Source organism: Melozone crissalis, unplaced genomic scaffold, assembly GCF_028551555.1.
Source record: "Melozone crissalis strain CALT ecotype California unplaced genomic scaffold, PUWL_Pcris_2 ptg000027l_1, whole genome shotgun sequence".
Classification (NCBI taxonomy): Eukaryota; Metazoa; Chordata; class Aves; order Passeriformes; family Passerellidae; genus Melozone; species Melozone crissalis.
Genome location: NW_026535805.1, coordinates 17674786 through 17694190, shown reverse-complemented (window position 1 = coordinate 17694190; position 19405 = coordinate 17674786). Strand labels below are relative to the sequence as shown.

At 36.3% G+C, this 19405-nt stretch overlaps 1 protein-coding gene across 1 annotated transcript in view; it reads right to left on the bottom strand.

Moving 5' to 3' along the window:
* The window catches only part of CRIM1 (cysteine rich transmembrane BMP regulator 1), a 175113-nt gene that overhangs the window by 71169 nt on the left and 84539 nt on the right, over positions 1–19405 (bottom strand). The window contains exon 4 of the mRNA XM_054280186.1: positions 14864–14984. Within this exon, the coding sequence (XP_054136161.1) occupies positions 14864–14984 (121 nt within the window). The remainder of the gene's footprint in view (positions 1–14863; positions 14985–19405) is intronic.

Below are 19405 nucleotides of genomic sequence, written 5' to 3'. Positions count from 1 at the left end.
GAGGAAGAACCACCTCTCAGAGAGGTTTTTTAATATCTTTCCCTTTAACCTCATCAGTGTTAGAAGAAATTGTCATGTTCTCCAGTGTAAGGTAGTACTCAAAATGAAATTTGCAAGAAATACAAGTTAAGTCAAGGAATCTCACAGAACCTTTATTAAACTGTTTGAAAAGGATTTTTAAAACACTGCATTACAGAAGCATGTTACTGTAAAGAGATAAAGTCAGTTTCACAAATAATGCTAAATACATCAAGAAAACTTTATGCTTTCACACATATATGCTACAGAAAACTTTATGCTTTCACATATATGCTACAGTATAGCAACAGCTTTAAAGAGGCATTTGAAGGTGTGGTGTTCTTTTTCTTTTTGTTGGTCTGTTTTGCTTGGGTTCTTTTTTTTTTTTTTTGTTTGGTTGGTTTTTTCTTTGTTTTTTAATAATACTATGCTTCCCATGAGAGTAAAGGACAATGGAGTAAACAAAAAAGTAAGAGTACAAAAATCAAAGTTTTATTTATCACATCTTTGCTTGTGACATTTTCTTCTCAACTTATTTGTAAATACAAAAACAGAGGGAACCTAATTATTTTCTTTACCATGTGTTGTTTGCCATCAGAGATGTAGAAGGAAGAAAGGGCATTCTGGCTTCTACTCATGGGATCAAAAAATCCAAAGGATTTGTGACAGCAGTTTCCCTTTAAGATTACTGTAAATAATTTTACAGAATTACTAATATCTCTCACTTTTGCTGTCCCAATAGTACAGGAAGATGGTGGGGGGGGGGGGGGGGGGGGAAGAAGCTCTAGTAATCAATGAAAAAGAAAAATTAGCACTGTCAGGTTCATGGAATTTGTACCTTAACCCAATGTCCTGGTTTTGCATGGGTTGTGAGTACCTCCCATGCAAAACCAGGACATTCCACATAGCAGACTGTTTTGAAAGATGTTTTTGCTTTCTGAGAAGAATGAAACCCAGAAATAGCTACCTACATGTTACTAATGAAAAAGAAAAAAAATCTTTTAAAACATATATGACAGAAAAAAAGTGCAGGCACACTCTGTAAGTGGTATTAAAAGCCCCCAAAAAATTGAAGTTTCACTTCAATAACCCTGTATTAAACATCCTGATGAGGATTCTCATTTTCCTCTGGGAAAATAGGTAAATCAAACTTCCTGAAAATTTAGAGAAAATAGAACACATTCAGATAATAGTTGTGGATCTTGATTTTCCAAGTTTCATGAGCTGAAATTACCACACTTAGTTCTACTGCCTTCACAACAAGCTTTCTCAGAAGTATCATCTTTGTTTTTGCCTCATATTCCTTGTAACTCACAGAACTGCAATATTAAATGATTAGATTAATAACTTGTACTTTCCCGCTCACTTTTTCCCAGTCAACTCAAGCTCAAAAAAACCCAAACAAGAACCAAAATACAAAACTAAACCACAACAAACTATGAATCACCACTTGAAATAACTTAAGATAGGACAATCTTCCATAAAAAGGGATGAAAGAGATATTTAAAAGATTGGTGGGAGCCAACATTCTTTTCTCCAGAAAAGACTCCCTCTGATTTAGAGTAATGAAAGTTTCACATATGCACAGTGCAAGCAAACAAAACCTCAACACTCCAAAATTTTATAAACTGACCTCCCATTTGGTTAAAACATAATCCATGCATAAGAGAATGTCAAAGTAGAAAATGATCTCAGATGGACTTTAAATAGTCTTCATTCTTTTCAGCCAGCTCTGCTAGGAAAACCTTTGACCATTGTCCAGGCTATTAGCATGGAAAACATTGTTTTGGAGACAGAAGTCTGTCAGAAAGAAACCCAAGGAACTCTGGTAGCTGAGCATGGCTGTCACGCTGCCAAAACAACATCTGGAAATCTGGAATAAGCGATCCCATTCTCAGCAAGAGAGCAAGATGAGCTTTATAGAACTAGATTTTTGTGAAGTGCCTTTTGGAGTGGAGGGATGGATGGAGCAGCCCTGGCCTGTGCTCTGCCACAGGCAGCTATCCACCTGTGTATATCTTACCCTTGGTAATGGAACATTAGGTTTGAGGAAATTCAGCAGGTCAGTTTGAGTTAAGCCTGTTGACAGTGGCCATGGTCCCTCTCAGGCTGATTTCTCTGAAATTCAGCTGTTCAGACTGCTCAGTAAGGCACCAGGCTGGTCCTGAGCTGCTGCCCCCACAACTGCAGCTTGCCCAAGGAAAGCATTCCCAGCAGAAGCTGCTACAAGGAAAGCTGCCCCGAGAGAAGCCAGCCCTGTGGGACACCTTCTCCCTGCACATGGCCTGCAGTGACAGCACTGCAACTTCAGATGGCATTGTGCCATCCGAGAGTTCCAGCACTAAAGGGAGGGCAGTACCTGAGGTACCAGGAAGCTGGCACCCACTATGTGCCCCTGACACGCCTATTAGCAAAGGCTGCAAGGAAACAAGCCTCTTGGCATGTTATTACCATAACAGCACTCAAGTCAAGCCAACAACATGTCCTTTTAACCAGGAAGAACAGTCCTGTGCCAGGGTACAACATTACCTTACAAGAGGACCCAGAAAGACATAAGAAGAGTCAAACAGCAAAGTAAGAGCCTTTATGGCACCTGAAAGGGTGGTGGCATGGCCTGGAAGGAACCAGGAATCCTGAGGAAGAGGTTTGCTGTACTAAAATTTTGCAAATATAAAATCAACCTGACTGATAAACAGAATTATCTCCAGTTCTTCAGGCTAAAAAAAAACAAACAAAAAAACCAAAAAATCCCAACCCAACACCAAAAAATCACCACCCCAAGAAAAACCCACCCAACAACAGTAATCCTATAAATTTCAAAAACTGAGCAAGGCAAACTTCAGTATATAAAGAAGCAGAAATGAGATGATGTACATCAACCAATGCCTTATAGATTGAGGAAGGTGACTCCTTCAGTAATACAAATGGCCTGATTTTTAAAATCAGTTTTTAAAGTTCTTCAGAAGACAAGTAAGTTTAGTTTAGTTTATGTTTTAGGTGTGTTGGTGGTGGGGTTGTTTTGGTTTGATTTTTGTTGTTTGGGGATTTTTTAAATATAATCGCCTAGCTCTTTTCTTTATGTCCCCAAAAGTGCAAAAAGGAAAAGGTAGAAGATAAAAAAAATTCAAATTGAATACTTCTAAATGACAACTTTTACTTCAAATCCAATTATCTTGGTTCATTTACTTCTGTTATTAAACAGATTTAAAGAGAGAAGGGCTTGCTTAGCCTCAGAAAAGCTGTTTTGATGGTAGGATCAAAAGAGTTCTCCAGGCACAAGGCATAATGGCTATGAAAATAAGAACAGGCACCCTGGAAAAAAAGATTTAGTATCAGTGAATGGCAGGGTTGAAGCAGGGGTGTATTGACAAGAGGGATATTTATTTTAAGGATCAAAACAAAATTAAAGTCTAAAGCATTGAGACTAGAGAAAAGCATTCTTGAAACATACATCACATTCCTGTGGAGATTTTATCACAGACCTTTTTCTTTGCCCCCTTGCAGCAATCTAGTGCAATTTACATTAACATTATTAACACTTCTATTAGTAGATAAAACTTGCACAGATGTGTTAATTATATAAGCATTTAAGGACACAGTGAAATTAGGAATTTTCAGAAGAGCATTATCAAAGCTTGACAGTGGCAAAGGAAAGTTTAACTGCAAGACTCTGGCTACCATCAAGCACATGATATAAGTAATGATACAGCAAAATTAAATATTGACATAGCAATCTCATGAAATAATTGAAGAATTATTTCCATGTTATTCACACCTGAATCCACAAGGTGAGTTAAGCAGATAGGACAAAGCCACAGCCTGCACTACAGGCAAAGCCAAAGCCATTGGGACACCACCATACATGAATTTCAACTGGAATTTTCCTAAGTCAGACAGACTGGAGAGTTTTTGTTCACAAATTCAGTATCACTATTTAATGAATTTTTTGTTTTAAAGATAGTATTCAGAAAATCAGTAATGAAAATATTATTTTTTCATGGAAATCTTTCAGTGTTTTATTTCAAAGATCAATAATAAATCTCTAAATAGAGATGACAAATTGTGGAAGCTGCGTATAACACTTACTATGAGACTGTTTGCTAATGCTCAGAAGTTTTACATCACTGCTATATAAACAGACTCATATGGAAGTTCTTCCTATTTTAATTTTTCAGGGGGTTTACTTATTGAGAAATCAAAGTTAGCATGTTCCCAAGCAAGAATTCCTTTTAAAAATGTAGATATTGTTAGAGACACCCAACATAACAGTGAATTTTTCCATAAGTATAGTAAGGTCTACACACAGGGGGCTTTTAAATAGTACAAAAGTCAACTATCTAGCTTTTAATTAAAGATACCATGAAAGGGAACATTTTTTGTGCATCTTTTGCACATTATTAGCATTAGGAGATAGCAAACAGATGCTAAGCAAGGGAAGTTGTCATAAAAATCAGCATTCACATCAAGTAGATTCCAAAGCTGATCAGGATCTAAAGAGTTCATCTGACTAAAAAACTTCCTTTCATCCTTTGACTAATATAAATCAACTCCTCTGTTTCCCTGAGGACCGAGACAGAAGAAGAGGATAGATACAAAAGAGTGATGCCAGAGATGCAGCAGGCATACAACCAGTGACCAAACACACTTACTTTTAAAATGCCCTGATTTTTTTTAAGTACACAAATATATGTATTGAATTCATCAGCAGAGGAAATAAAATACAACATAAACTAGTTCAAGCCTGTATTTTTCTCACATTTTGCCATAGCAGCAGGTGCTTTTTTCTGTTGATGGAATCTATGGTTTTTACCACTATGCACCTCAGCTACTCTTCTTTTAGGTTTATCACCTTCACCCTTCAAATCTAAAAATAAGGTACTAGTCAAGATTTCAGTTTTCTGGTACTTTGAAAAGCTATTTCTTTTCTTATTCAACTACTGTTTAATGAGGAATTATAAATATCTCATCCTCTTACAAATAAAACACAATTCCTGAGGACTTCTGGTCAAAAGATCACTTACAGATGATAGTTTTATAAATAATTCATAAACTTCCATATTCCTGTTAACTCCAAACTTTTTTACTCCTGAATGACATATCTCTCTACAACTAAGCCATCAGAGATGGCTTTGCCATAAGCAAACAAAAAAACACCTGAAAACCAACAAAAAAGGAAAAAAAAACCCAGAAACCTCTCCAAAATTCACTACTGTCTAACTTATTTGACTATTAAATTTCATGACCACTTTCTCCTCTTTGCAAGAAAAAAAACCCAACCCCTAATAATTATTTCATGCTTAGTTTTTCCATGCCATTCATGCTATTAAATACCTTTCTCAAATCCCTGAAGGCAATTCTGTACAAGTTTAGGGAAGGTAAAAAAAAAAGGTTTGTGTTGGAAAGGAACCTTTAAAAGTTGTCTAGTCCAGTCCCACCCTGGCAATGATCAGGGACATCTTCAACTACATCATGTTACTCAAAGTCCCATTCAACCTGATCTTGAATAAAAACGAAGACCAAAATCTGCTCTAAAATCTAAGTGGTTTTGAGACCAAACAACTCTATTCAATTAATGAGACCCTTTCCATGTAGTAGAAACCATACATGCAAGAACTGCAATTCTTTGTAGAAACCAGACTGAAATTCACCAATGACATTTCAAAGAACAGCAGCGAGAAACCACTTTTCATTTCAAAATGATCCACAACCTTCAGTTCCACTTCTTAGTTATTCAATAATTTGAGAAGGAAGAAAGAAGGAGAATTTATGGCTGCTGAATTCTGACATGACATTTCCTGCTATTTTCTAGAGGAAACACAACTTCACACTTTTCATATAACCTCCGTAATGTTGATATTATCGTCTGCTCCAAGTACCATTGGAAACTGCTGGGGAATTCTCATATCTACTTCACTTTTAAAATGCAAGCATCCAAATTATAATTCTATTACATTATTATGTACATGGGTCTCCCTAGACATCTGTGCACTTGCGAGACTGAAGAAAACAGTCAGACATTATTGATCCCTGTGATACAAACAGAAATTTGCCTGTTCAAGTCAGAAATAATTCTCAACTAAATCACTTCTTCAATTTCCAAACAAGCTAATGGCTGATTAAGTAGAATAAATGACAGAAAACACAGTGGGAAGTCTCAGGAGAAAGAGGAAAAACAATACTCAGTGTGATCAAGGTACACACTAATTGTTAGGCCAACAAGTGAAAGCAAAAAATGAAACAGAGAGACACATCTACCAGCTTATTATAAGCTGAAAGAGTTCAAACACCAGCTGGCTTATAAAGAATGGAAACAAACCAAATTATGTAGACACTACAACCTCATTCTAATTTCAAGCATAAAACACCACCTAAAAGTACATACAATCAGGAGTCACTTTAATTTATCTGGTTTAAAATTTCTTTCCAAGTTTCACAGTGGAGGAGTAAATAACCATTAACTCAGCACATAGTCAGATTAGAGTACTACAGATATTTTTCCATAAAAAGGAAACTGCTTGCACAGCTATCACTGATACTTCCTCCCCCACCGTAAATGTTTTTGGGTTTTTTGTTTGTTTTGCTCTTGGGAAATGTGCTTCCTCCTTAAGTATCATTGCCTTTCAGGTTTTCCAATTCAACATTTCCTAGAAGCTGGTGGAAGACCACAGATGTGTATTTTTAACAGATAATACAGGCACAAAACGCTGATCTTATAAAAGATGCAAGCAGGGACTTCTGTATTTACAATGTCTTATAGCTTCTTCTGCAAAAGATTTACAGGCTATTTCTTCTGCAAACATTCTCATGTTTCCTCTCCTTGTCTGAGGTCTCTGACACTCAGGAGTCAGTCATCAGGCTCCAGAAATGCCTTGTGTTTCAAGAGCTTCTGTTCAAGTTTTATATTGAGATGGCTTTAAAGAAACAACCAACCAACCAACATATCATCTTTTCCTCATTTCTGTACTTCAGGAAAATATGGTTGCTGGCCAAAACAACCCACATGGTGAGGCTCAATGCCAAGGCAGCAATAACTACCATCACACTGAGAACACATGGGAATTCCTGAGGCAGCTGTAGTAGGGAAGAAGGGGAATGCTTGAACTCTGAGTTCAGCAATTCATTACCTCTCCTGGAAGACATCAGGAGAGGACAGACACGAAATATGGATCACCTAGAAAGGTTACACAGCATCCCTGTTATCCTTGCATTTTGTGGATATTCCGTACAGTGGAGTCTGTAAAAGCAGGACTGAATATCTCAGCAGAGCTGAATGAAGCAAAATGGTTTTCCTGGGAAAAATATTCACCATTTCCTAACTTCTGAGGATTTTAAAGACTAGAATGAAAATGCCTAAACACCTCTTTCCAGATATTATGAATCTTCCAAAAGATTACAGTGTTCTATTCATCAACGATTAAACAAAAGCCTACTGTCTGAATGGAACATGGGATGGGTTCAAATGTCATCAACATAGAGCTTTCTTTCAATATAAACCTGCCTCTTAGATAAGGAGCAGAGTCTCCAATTCAACACCAAGTGTTGCACTGCCATGGTACTGACGTACTTGAGATGGCAAAGTGGCCTGCTGGAGCTAAAGTGTGGGAGAAACAACCTAACCAAGTTGGCCAGGATTAGAAACCAGTTTCTGAGAAGATGATGACAGAACTGAAGGCATAAAAAAGCTTCTGCAGAGTCCTTAAAACAGACCTTTGACCCAGCTACCCAGGTTACTCAGGAGCCAATCCCTGAATAGAAGTCTCAGGAAGATACAGGTCTTGGATCCATGATTGGTCTTACCAGTTCCAGCTGAACCTTCCTCTAGCAAAAACTGGGATCCACAACCACTTTCTCTTGGATACCAATTCTTAAGGATGAGATGGGTGGAGGAGAAGGAGGGAAATTCTAGATCAAATACAAGGGAGACCTCTGTATCAGCAAAAGTTGCTTAAGAGAGGTTACTAGTACAGGGGAAAATGAGGAAAAAGTTACACTTGCTGGAAAATCATGACTGTCCTCTGAAGAAAGCCGAAAGGATCCAAGTGGTGAATGCTGTATGGAACACCAAAACATTTTGATGAAATGAAGGTCTTCCAAAGACAGGAAGACCTAAGAAAATCTAGACAAATGTGAGACTCACAAGACATAGAGAAGATCTGAAACAACCAAAAAGCTAAGAGGAATGAACAGAACAGGTGCACAATACCCTTCATACTAAATGGGATAGCTGCAAAGTTAATCAGGGACTCAGAGGCCACCTCTATAGGTTCTGTCAGAATAAAAACATTATTCTGTTTTTACAACTACCTGTGTATGGGTGCTCTCAAATACAATGGAAATATATTTGATAATAGCTTAAAAGGGAACTTACAACAGTAAATTTCCCAGTTATGATTCTGATGGCTGCCACAGAATGAGAAGAAAAGAACTGTGCTGATTTTTGTGTTGTAGGTACTAGGTTGCCTAGACACTGATGTATCATGAAATACACAACACTGGCTAATGCTGTGACAGGTTGTGGAAACAATATATGATACAATAACAACATGTCCAAGTGCCATAAAAGCAGACAAAGTACAGTAAAAGCAATTTCTTACTGAACAAAGTGATCTAGGAGGATTAAAGATCATGGAATCATAGAACAGCTGCCATGTGTAGGGAGAACTTCCACTAGACCAGGCTGGTCAAAGCCCCATCCAAGATGGCCTTGAACATTTCCAGGGACGGGGCATCTACTTGTTCTCTGGGAAACTTGTTCCAGTGTTTTACCACCCTGATGGTGAAAAATTTCTTCCTAATGTCTAACTTGAATCTACCCTCTTTCAGTTTAAAACCATTATCCCTTGCCCTATCGCTACACTAATGCTACGTAAATTTAAATGCTCTCTAAAGAGATGTGATTTTTGCATAATCACCTGCCACAGGACCCTTGATTCAATTCACTTACATGAAAAGACAGCATGTCTTTTAACACATCTCTAGGTTCTCTGAAAAGTACAAGTGAAACTGCTAATGGTGAATTTCTCAAGTGATATCTCTATTATGCCCAAGGCAACATAAGTTTTTATTAGAAACAAAAGACTAAAGTAATAAAATAGGTAATTTCTTCCTTTGGAATCAAAACAAATTCAGCAATGGTATACACAAATTTTAAAGCTAGATTGCTACTTAGCCTTAATGCCTTTAGAACTGATAAATGATGCACACTCATGTTAAAAATATTTTAGTACTGGACAGATAAAAAAGAGCATTCTCTTAAGAAGATTCTTGAAGTGAAGTAGATTTTTGTAGATTTACTCTAACTTCCTACTATGCCATAAATTGAAAGGCAATTAAATATGATAGAAAATTCTAGTCTAGCTCTGTTCCAAGTTATATTCCATTTCTATCCAGATTTAGCTTAAATTAAACCTTATCTAAAAAATTATTTCCTACTAAATCAAGGTATTACTCATTGTCATGAGCTGTATAAAAATGAAAATATTTAAAAATCTGGGGTGGGGGGAAGAACAGAGCTGTTTTCTAAGTAAATCTTTAATGCACTTACTAATTGCCCCTCTGACACTCCAATGGGGCTGAATAGATGATGAAAATGTAAAACAAGATTTGATCATCCAGAGACTTAGTTACTTGGGTTTGCTGACCAAGCACACTTTACTTCTTTACCATACTGCAGGCCAAATGGTGGCACTGCCATTCAGAGCAGCCCCAGACTGAGACATTTTAGCCACACAGAAGGGAAAAATTACAGGGGAAAGACTATTAAACAAGGAAAAAGGGATTCTATGACTAATTCATTTAAGAATTTTTCAGAGGTTTTCTTCCAAACAATACAAATATAATCCTACTCCTTCATGCTACTTGAGCCAACTGAGAGGGTTGCATTTGTAATGCTATTCAGCTATCTGTAACTAAGTGATTGTGAAATGGGCCAATTCATAGAGTCTTCATTTGCTCATCCATCAAACCCAAGCCTTTTGGGCTCCAATCTTGCAAGACTGCATCTGTAAAAAGCTTTTAATCACTTTTTTGGCATATGAAATTTACCTGCTCCTGCTATGCTTAACTTACAATTGCTTTATCTTCTCCTCATCTCACCATATCATTCTTGAAACTGCTTGTTTTAAAGCTAGGACTCAGGTAGAAAAAAAGTACTGGAAATTTTGATAGATAAACATAGATCAATTATTTCTGAACTTTTTCAAATCTACAACATATTAAGGATTATGGTATGAACTTTTTTAAGAAGCATGTGAAACTTACTACTGGGATTTAGTGAACATACTAATCCTGGAAGTTTCTCTCCTCTCAGAAGAATACTACTATATCCTAGTAGTATTATTCAAGATATTCAAGATATTCAAGAAGATATTCAAGCCAGCATGCATATGCTGCAAGAGTTCCTCTCAGGACCTAAAGGACAATGATGCTGACTCACTGAGACTGAGTCACTCCCAAAATCTGAGGAAGGTGTGGGAAATGTCCTTCAATGGTAAATAGTTTGGGGAAGAGGATACATTTCCATTTCATAAAGTAAACCCTGTGAGACAATATCAATAAGTCCTAGCTGTTTTTCATTTGCTTGTTTTAAGCTAGAAACCAATTAAAAAAAATGACTAGTGACCATGGAAGACGGAAATTGAAAAGGAAGGCACTCTGATGGTCAAGTTTTTAAGGCAAGCTTAGTATCTTCAGAAGACCAAATCAGATTGCAGCAACATTGGTTGCTTCTAGCTATAATTACATCCTTTAATCCTTAATTTAACCCTCTATCAGTTTTCCCCCTATTTTTCTCAGAACTGATAACAAGACAACCACATTTAATTACTTAGGTTTTGTTCTTTTTAATATTGGCACAGTGCTAGCATCTCGCTGTTCTCTCTGAGTTTTCTTGGTTATCTGGTTTTATTAAAAGACTGACCAAGAATAGCTGAGGGCAGGGGGAGGAGTGTGTGTGTATGAAATATCTCTGAGAACAGAGCACTGAATTAATTTTGAAATTACAAAATCTGTAAGAGATGATAGCGCAGAAGCAGGAGTATGAAACAGTAGCAAGAAGCAGAGACCTAATAAAGACTAAACTTCCAAATTATTCTAACAACTACAAAGAAAAAAAAGATAATAAAAAAATATTAGGTGCAAAGCTATCCAAACAGGCCGTATACTATGTTGTAAAAATCTTATGAAACGTGCACAAAACTATGTGGGCAATAAAAATATAAGCAGTTTATAATCATTGCCCTGTTCCATTTTTCACAGTAAAAAAATAAAACAGATTTTGATAAAGATTTTTACACTTAAAAATAAATTCCCAAAGGAATCTGTAGATTTGAGGAAACTTCACTTACAACAGGAAAAACTGGGAGCACTCAAAGAGAACAGATTCTGTAAAGCTGATATTGACACATTCAACTTTCTAATAGAAGACCATAATGCTACATTTAAAAAACAGTAGTTTTTTAAATGTAGTAATGTTTTCTGTAAGAGCTCTAATACATTTTTTGTTCAACAACCTCCTTGGAGAAGCAAGCATCTTTACTAAGACCAGAGACAAACTGTTCTAAGCTTTCCTAACATAATAGCTGTTTTCCTGTTTTCCAAACATTTAGCTTTCCTAACATAATTGCTGGAAATTTAAGATAAATGTCTCATAACAGCCTGATGAAAGCTGAAGCAACTGGTATTTTGATGTTGATGCCAAATTAGTATGTTTTGTTCTGTTTGAAGCACTGCATTAGAAATCACTGTGACACTAAATGTAACCTCTGAGTGCAAGAACAAGAATTTATGTTTACAAGATGTTTACTATCCCCACTTTTCCCCTGGCATTTCTCAAAGAGTTTTCATTGTTATGAGTATGCATTTAAGAGTTTGCTCACAAAAGAAATGCCAATTTATCATCAGATTTAAGGACCTCCATTTTCCCAGCATATTATGTACAAAGAACAGGCCAAGAACAAGAGGTGCAGCAGAAAGTCAATCTACTCCTACTGTATGTGAAATTATCAACTACTTGTTAACCAGCCCAGTGACATGCCACCTGTCCCTAACCATGGCATTCTCCTCTAATTGCTTTCTGGTTCTGTTTGTATGACACTTTTATTTCAGTGGCAGTAAATGAAACAGACAATCATAATTTCTTCCAAGAGTTTACAGTCTTAAAAAACCAATTTCATGAAGTCTGAATGACTGTCTAAAGTCCATAACCTTATAGAACAATGTGTCTGCTTTTAATACATTATTCCCTGCTTTTAATAAATGTACACCAAAAAAATACAGTGCTACTTCTTCTGAACTTAATTCTAACAATGAAAAAGAGATGTGATATGCAATTAGGTGATTCTAAACTGAATCTCAAAAAAGGCATTGTTGATATTTCATCATTCATAATATTTTATTAGGAAATTTTGAAATTAAGGAAAACCATTCTATTTTCCTACCATAGACTTATTCCTCCATAAACTGGCACTTCTTTTTCCATAATTTTAGTATGCAAGTCTCACAGAGACCCTTCAAATATAAAGGGTGTCTCCTAAAATCTGAGGAAAAACTGAACTTGAAGTCAACTGGCTCAATTCTCATGTTCCATGTAACTGCACTTTGTTATTATTTCTTTTCTATTACCCCCATGTCTATGTTCCTTCATTCCTCCCTTCAAATAAAATCTTTACTTACAGCACATAAATGATGACTATGGCACTGTCTTTAAGAAGCACAGTAGTATATGAAAATCAAAATAACTAAATATATTTCTAGCAGGCACACAACATGTAAATCTGCTGCCAGATTCAGTTCTTCGTCTTTCTTTCTCACCTACTCCATTAAAAAATGGATTATTGCTTTGGCTGATTTAAGGCAATCCAAATAGCAACCCACTTTATAACAATATACATCAACATAGACTGAGCCATGAAATTAAAAAATAATGGAGAAGTACAAGACATCTACAGTTGTTTCTACGTGCCAGCAGACATACTAGGTTATGCTAATTGTAGAGGTATTTTGCAGTTTTATACATCAAGGAGGGCAGAGGTATTAACACAAACCCCCTTCAGATCCTAAGGCTCCAGGAGCTAAGTACTCCTCTATCCTAGCTCTGACCTCTTGTTACACTCTGATCCCAGGAATGTGCAACAACTCATTTCAAAGAGGTTGCAGGAATCCACAATTATCTAGTAATTCACACTCTGTAAGCCTGCTTGTACAGTTGGGACTTTGTGCACAGGAGAAGGGAACACTGCTTTCATCACTGACAAGGACACTTCAGTCACCGGTTGGCGCTCAGCAAACCGACTTTATTTTTAAACATTCTCAACAAATTAAAAAGATTCTTTCAAGAATGTCCTCGCTCTAGGTATTCTATTTAAGATCAGTTCACACATGTGTCCTAGAAATAGAAGATATTTCAAACTGGTGATTTTTCTGAAGTAAATGAAGATTTATTTTCTTGGTACTCTTTATTTCCTGATAGAAGGAACATTGAAATTATCACTGACAAAGAATGAAGTGGATATTTTTCATTTTCTTCATCCAAGCACTTGCAAACCACAAGTTATATTAGACTGCATAAAAATAGAACATAATTTTACTTTTGTGAAACAAAAATAATTCAGGTTATATATCACTTTTTAATCCAACAAGCTGAAACAAATCTGAAAGTAAACCTGTACCATTAATCTTTCTAATGTATCAATGTTATTAAATGTTAATCTAAACTTTAAATTTATGAAATATTAATCTGCGACTGCTTCTTTGACTTTATAATCTATCTTTCTGAATAAGTCCTTAGCAGCATTTTATTCCAGTTGTCTTGAACATGCTGAATTGTATTTGCAACAATGGCAGTATGATGACTGTATAAAATCTACAGATTCCTGCACAGTTACAACTAGCCAGGTCAGCTCTGAGCTAATACATCATCGCAGTTCCTAGGAATTTTACAGAAAATATGTCACAGAACAAAGCGAGGATACTGAGAAGATGCCACAGTAAATGTGCACCCAAAGGGTACCCAAAAGAGAACAACCTTGATTATGCCATCCTTGACTTTCTTTGCAAGTTTTTTACTACTTTACACAAGGGGCTGAGAATATGACAATATTCTATGACTGCAATGACCTTCCACTAAGTAAGCCAACCAGCGACATCTACAAGAAAAATTTTCTTTTCGGTGTAAAATCTTTTCATTCATGTCAATTTTTGCTTGAATATGTATTTATTTGGCATATGCATGAATCAGGTTTTGGTAAATTTATTGTAAAAACACTGACTCAAATAGTGTTGCATAACTGTGGAACAAAACCAATTCTAAAACTGTCTTTTTTTTTAATCACAGTAAGTTATACCTACTTGAACAACAGAAGTTAAAATGCAAGCAAGTACTTGAAATGTCTGTTCCCCTAGAGTTCCAGTTCCAGAAAGTTCCATCTTTCACTTTTTAAAGTGGTCATGCAACAAATTAGACTTTTTTTCTCCTTTAACTAGGTAAGATTTTTTCTAGCGAGTCTTCTGTCATCTCTATCACTTAACTCCTTACCATCAAACACCTTCAAAAGTTAACTCTTGCAAAATTAATTGAATTAACTCAAAGTCAATCTAGAGACATGAACTCCTCCAATAATTTTAGCAGAAACCAACTTCATGCATCTGTCCCGTGAAGACATTTTCTCTGCTTTGAAAATTCAAAATTCTGGATTTCCACCAGACTGATATAATCTACTTCATGTAGGTTATATTCATATTCAGTATCAGCATTTATTGTCACAGAAGTACACATTATTATCCTGTATTTATAGTGCTTGAATTGTCAAGAACAAGTTAAAAATGACTGAGCCATTGAGACACCAACCTTGTGGGCAGGGTGCAGCAGCCATCGGCCGTCAGCCTGACTTGGGTTTCATAGCTATCCAGGGGACAAACAACTTGCTGAACAGGAGGGCACTCGACTGTGCTGCAATCCACACTGAACACTACGGAGGAAGGGAAGAAGAACATTTCTTTTACTCATGCTTTAGAAGCTTTCTGCAAATTACTTCCTCATAAGCAACCACTTATGCATCAGCTTTTAAGTCACAAAAATTATCCAATGAATGTGTGTTTGCTAGGTAGCATTACAAAAAGCCTCCTTTTCTCTTTAAGATTCACTTTTTAAAATTATTAGGAAGCAACTGAACTGATAATAGTTAATAAAAATATTTACAGAAGTTAGACAGGCAACCTTACACAATCATTAAAAATGTGAATATTATTTAATAGAAGTACCCTAGTTATGGAAGAATATATATTCCCTACAGCTTTTGAAACAGTTAACAATTCATTGTTCAATTTTTAACTAATTAAAGTCTGTTTAAACAGCAAAATACTTGGGTTATAGGAAAAAAAGAGAGATACACTACAGATATATCTGTGCATGTTTACTGTACATTTTTAAAGGCTATTTTATTAGGTTGTCTTGTTTGCATATTTATATATGGCAAAAATGAAATGCAAGTTAAAAAATCTTTCTTCATCAGTGAGATGAAGAATTCTACTTAACAAGAAAGACTGACTGACAGTTTTTAGAAAGCAACAAATGTCTAGAAATCCAAAAGAAAAAAAAAACCAAACCAGGATAAATATATATTTAATGTTCTAAGTTATACTCAGGAAAGCTAAAACACATCTTGCTCTTATTTGGTCCTAAGTCTTCCATGTAACATACGCTACCAGCTCAGGTAACATGTATCTGCTATGCCTTTTCATAATTATACTTAGAAAGTGCAGAATAAAACACAGTTCCCTCTCCAAGAAATGAGTTACTTTCTGATTGATCATGATGGATGAACAAAATATTATCAGACTGGAAATTATGCAGCACAATATCCCTGATTACTGATTAAATTCACTGCAATATTGACACTATCACAGCAGCTTACAGAACTACTAAAGCAGCTTGACAATGCTACCCACATTATTTGCAAGAGCTCATAACCTTCAAAGGGCTATTTTTCCTCTTCAGATCCTACATTTTCCAAGCTTGATCCTCAGTGGTACGTAGCAATAACTGACTCTGTCATCATGAGACATCAGTCTCAGAATTACATCTGTTTTTTCTATCTCCGCTGCAGTGGTTACAGTGTGATAGTACATGGCTCATTAACACTGAAAAGCAGCCCAGTCTGTCTTTCTTAATCAAGTACAAACTTCAAAAACATTACAAACAAACCACAAGTTAAGACTACTCAAATTTTTTCTCTTAATCATTACATTATTAGAATAATCATAAAGCAGCCAAGGTAGGACAGGACCCCTTAGAGGCTCCCAAGCCAGGCCCTATAGATCTGGCTGCCCAGGATTATGCCCAGGTGGCTTTTCAATATCTCCAAGGATGGAGAATCCATGGTCTCTCTGGGAAAACTGTGTTGGTGCCCAGCCACCCTCATTGTGAAAAAGTGCTTCCTGATGTTCAAAGTGAACCTCCTGTGTTTCTATTTGTGCCTCTTGCCTCTCTGGTCCTATGACTGGGCACCACTGAAAAGAACCTGGCTCTGCTTTTACATCCCCCTTCAAGTGTATTGATGAGACCTTCCCTGAGCCTTCTCTTCTCCAGGTGGAACAGGCCCATCTCTCTCACAGCTACCTCACAAGAAAGAGATGAAGACAGATAAGAAATGAAAAATATCTGAAAAAGGAAAAAAAGTTTCTACTTTCAGATTTAAACAGGTTTCTCAAAGTGGGAAAAATATTGACAGAACTTTATAGATAAGCTGAAAATATTCTGAAGTTACAGAACAGCCTGTAATTGGATTCTTAATTTCTTTAAAAGGTATCTCCAAGATTAGCTGCACTACTGTCCTGAAAAATAAGACTGCAAACATTTGCCACTGACTGTTTAGTTTTCTTTTCACATCCTCCAATAATACATTTCATGAACAGTTTATTGTTATATATAATAAAAGCTGTTATTATATATCTTATTCTAAACTCTTTTGTCTCTCATAGAAACTTTAAGCTTTAAATACAGTTTGACAAATCTGTGTCTTCAAGAACTCATAAACATGAGTTCCAGTTTCCTATCACCCAATCAACCTTTGCTTACAAGTCTTCAAAAATTTTCACATTCACTGAATTCGTATATAGAAGCACCTGAGAGTTACCACTTTTCTAGAAGAATGTAGCAGAAACCCTGCCATGGTTGCAGACATATCTGCAGTCATGTGCTACCTCCTTTGTAGACTACAAAACCAAGGTTTTGAAACTGCTAATGAAACCAGGCGAATAAAGCTTTCTAGTAGAGTAAGTTACCAAAGTATAATAAGTTCTTTATGTTCCACCCTGACATATTTCAACTAATAAAATGGCTGGCTCTTCAACTAATACAATGTACAGTTTAGGGCAAGATCTAAATAAAAACCTATGCATTAATGGTGAAGGAGCAAGTCAGTATTTACATTTCTGATGGAACAGTGGCTCAGCACAGGCTAAGGCTTCAAAAGTTGCAAATTTCTGAGGGTTCAGTACAAGGATACACAGTCTGCTTTTACAGCATGGAAGCATCACATGACATCCTCTGCTTTCAGTTCAGACGCATTTCAACTCATGAACAGTGCAACACAACACAACTACACAGGATAATGGCAGTCCCACTGTCTGCCACAGGAGAAGTGGAAAGGAAGTATCGCCCCATGACAAAGCTTTACCCCTTTTACATTCCATGAAACTCAGAGCATATTACATACAACCACAGCATTCTTGGACCTTCAATGCAGCGGTATCACTGCCTGAACCACTTTCTTAAATGCCCTATCCCAGGTATTTCCCAACACGGATCTCCACATTTGCCGAGTTTTTTCCCCTCCCTCACCTTCATTGCCATTTCTCCAGCTTCATTAGAAATGTATCTATAATTCTTCCTCACTCTTTTTTTCCAATCCTTTCCCCACTCCTATCTCAAGTTCTGTCAACATAAGCTTTTAACAAATCATGCAATAAAACAATGTAAGTACTATTCTGTAAGTAACAGAGGACAAAAGAAAAACATTATAGAATTCTGTTTCTCTGGGCTCTGTATAAAAACTTGATTTTGCTGACCCTTGTCCTTACAAGTGCAAGGTTGTATAAGCTCCAGATCTGATTTTCAGTGCTGAAGCTGGATCAGGGTGGAGCACAAGCTCCTTCCCTGTGCGTCATTACACGCTACCTACTAAATTATGCTGCTGGTCATGGACTTTCCATCAACCCTGACTGCACAGAATTCCCCAAAGAAGTAAGGCAAACAATAACATTTTCTTTACAATTGTGTTTAAACCAGTATTTGGTAGAGGAAAAAAAGAGTAATTTTCAGGCCATGCTGGAGATGAGTGAATGAAAGCTCTGCCAGAAAGACTTCTGAAAAAATGACAGTTGAGTAGTCTTTTCAACACAGGTTATGTCTATCATGACAGACATTTCCCAGTGCTTTCCCGAAGATGTCAGAAACTAAAAGATGACACTCTCCATTGCATCATATGCAACAACAAAAGTTGGCAAAAAAGGTACAGCAAACATCTGTCAGACAACTGCCAAAGTAAACTATTTACCTTGTTTTATTCAGAAGTGACAGCTAGAGTTCCTGTCAACACTTCAGCAAAATACGTTTTAATTTAGATTTTAACTCAATCATGTTTAAGAAAATAAACATGATTTTAAAAACATCCTTGTTCATAGTTCATATTCATAGCACATACACTCCCACAAATCTTGTTTTGGATTATTTTTATTTTTGCTGTTAACACATTATGCAGTTCCATTTGAAATTGTTCATTCAAACTATCTTTAAGAAAAAGAGATTCAAAACATGTTTTGCAAAATGTAATCCCCAGCTTAAAACTAAATTCAATGCACATTGACTAAATTCCCTACTTGTGAATGAACAGTTACACACATCTTTTAGGAATAAAATAGGTGTCTTATGGAACCAAACCAGGGTTATCTCATCTCTGAGCTTTGCAACCACAGTAAAACAATGAGCATGACACACTTGCTCTCAGTAGGTGCCACAACTGTGATGAGATACTTGGTGAAGCAACAGGTAAGAACATTTAAAGCCGGAGGTTAACAGACATGTATAACTAAGCTACGAAGTTTCTTCAGTATTCATTTTAACTGAACACCAATGTCTTCAATTGTGTTCCTAAAGTAAAAGGAGCAGAAGAGGAAGTGGATCTCAAAATGAATAATTTTATTTTTATTCTAATATTTACTGTTGAGGAAACACTTTATTTTCCTTTCGCTAACTCCATTGCCAATCACAGCACTTGCACATACGCAGTTCTCAGCAGAAGGTTCCCAACTCAAATGCCAGAGTTAACTAGAGAGCAGTGATATTTTTTTAAAGAACAGAAATAAACATAATTTATGCTTTAATTGCACA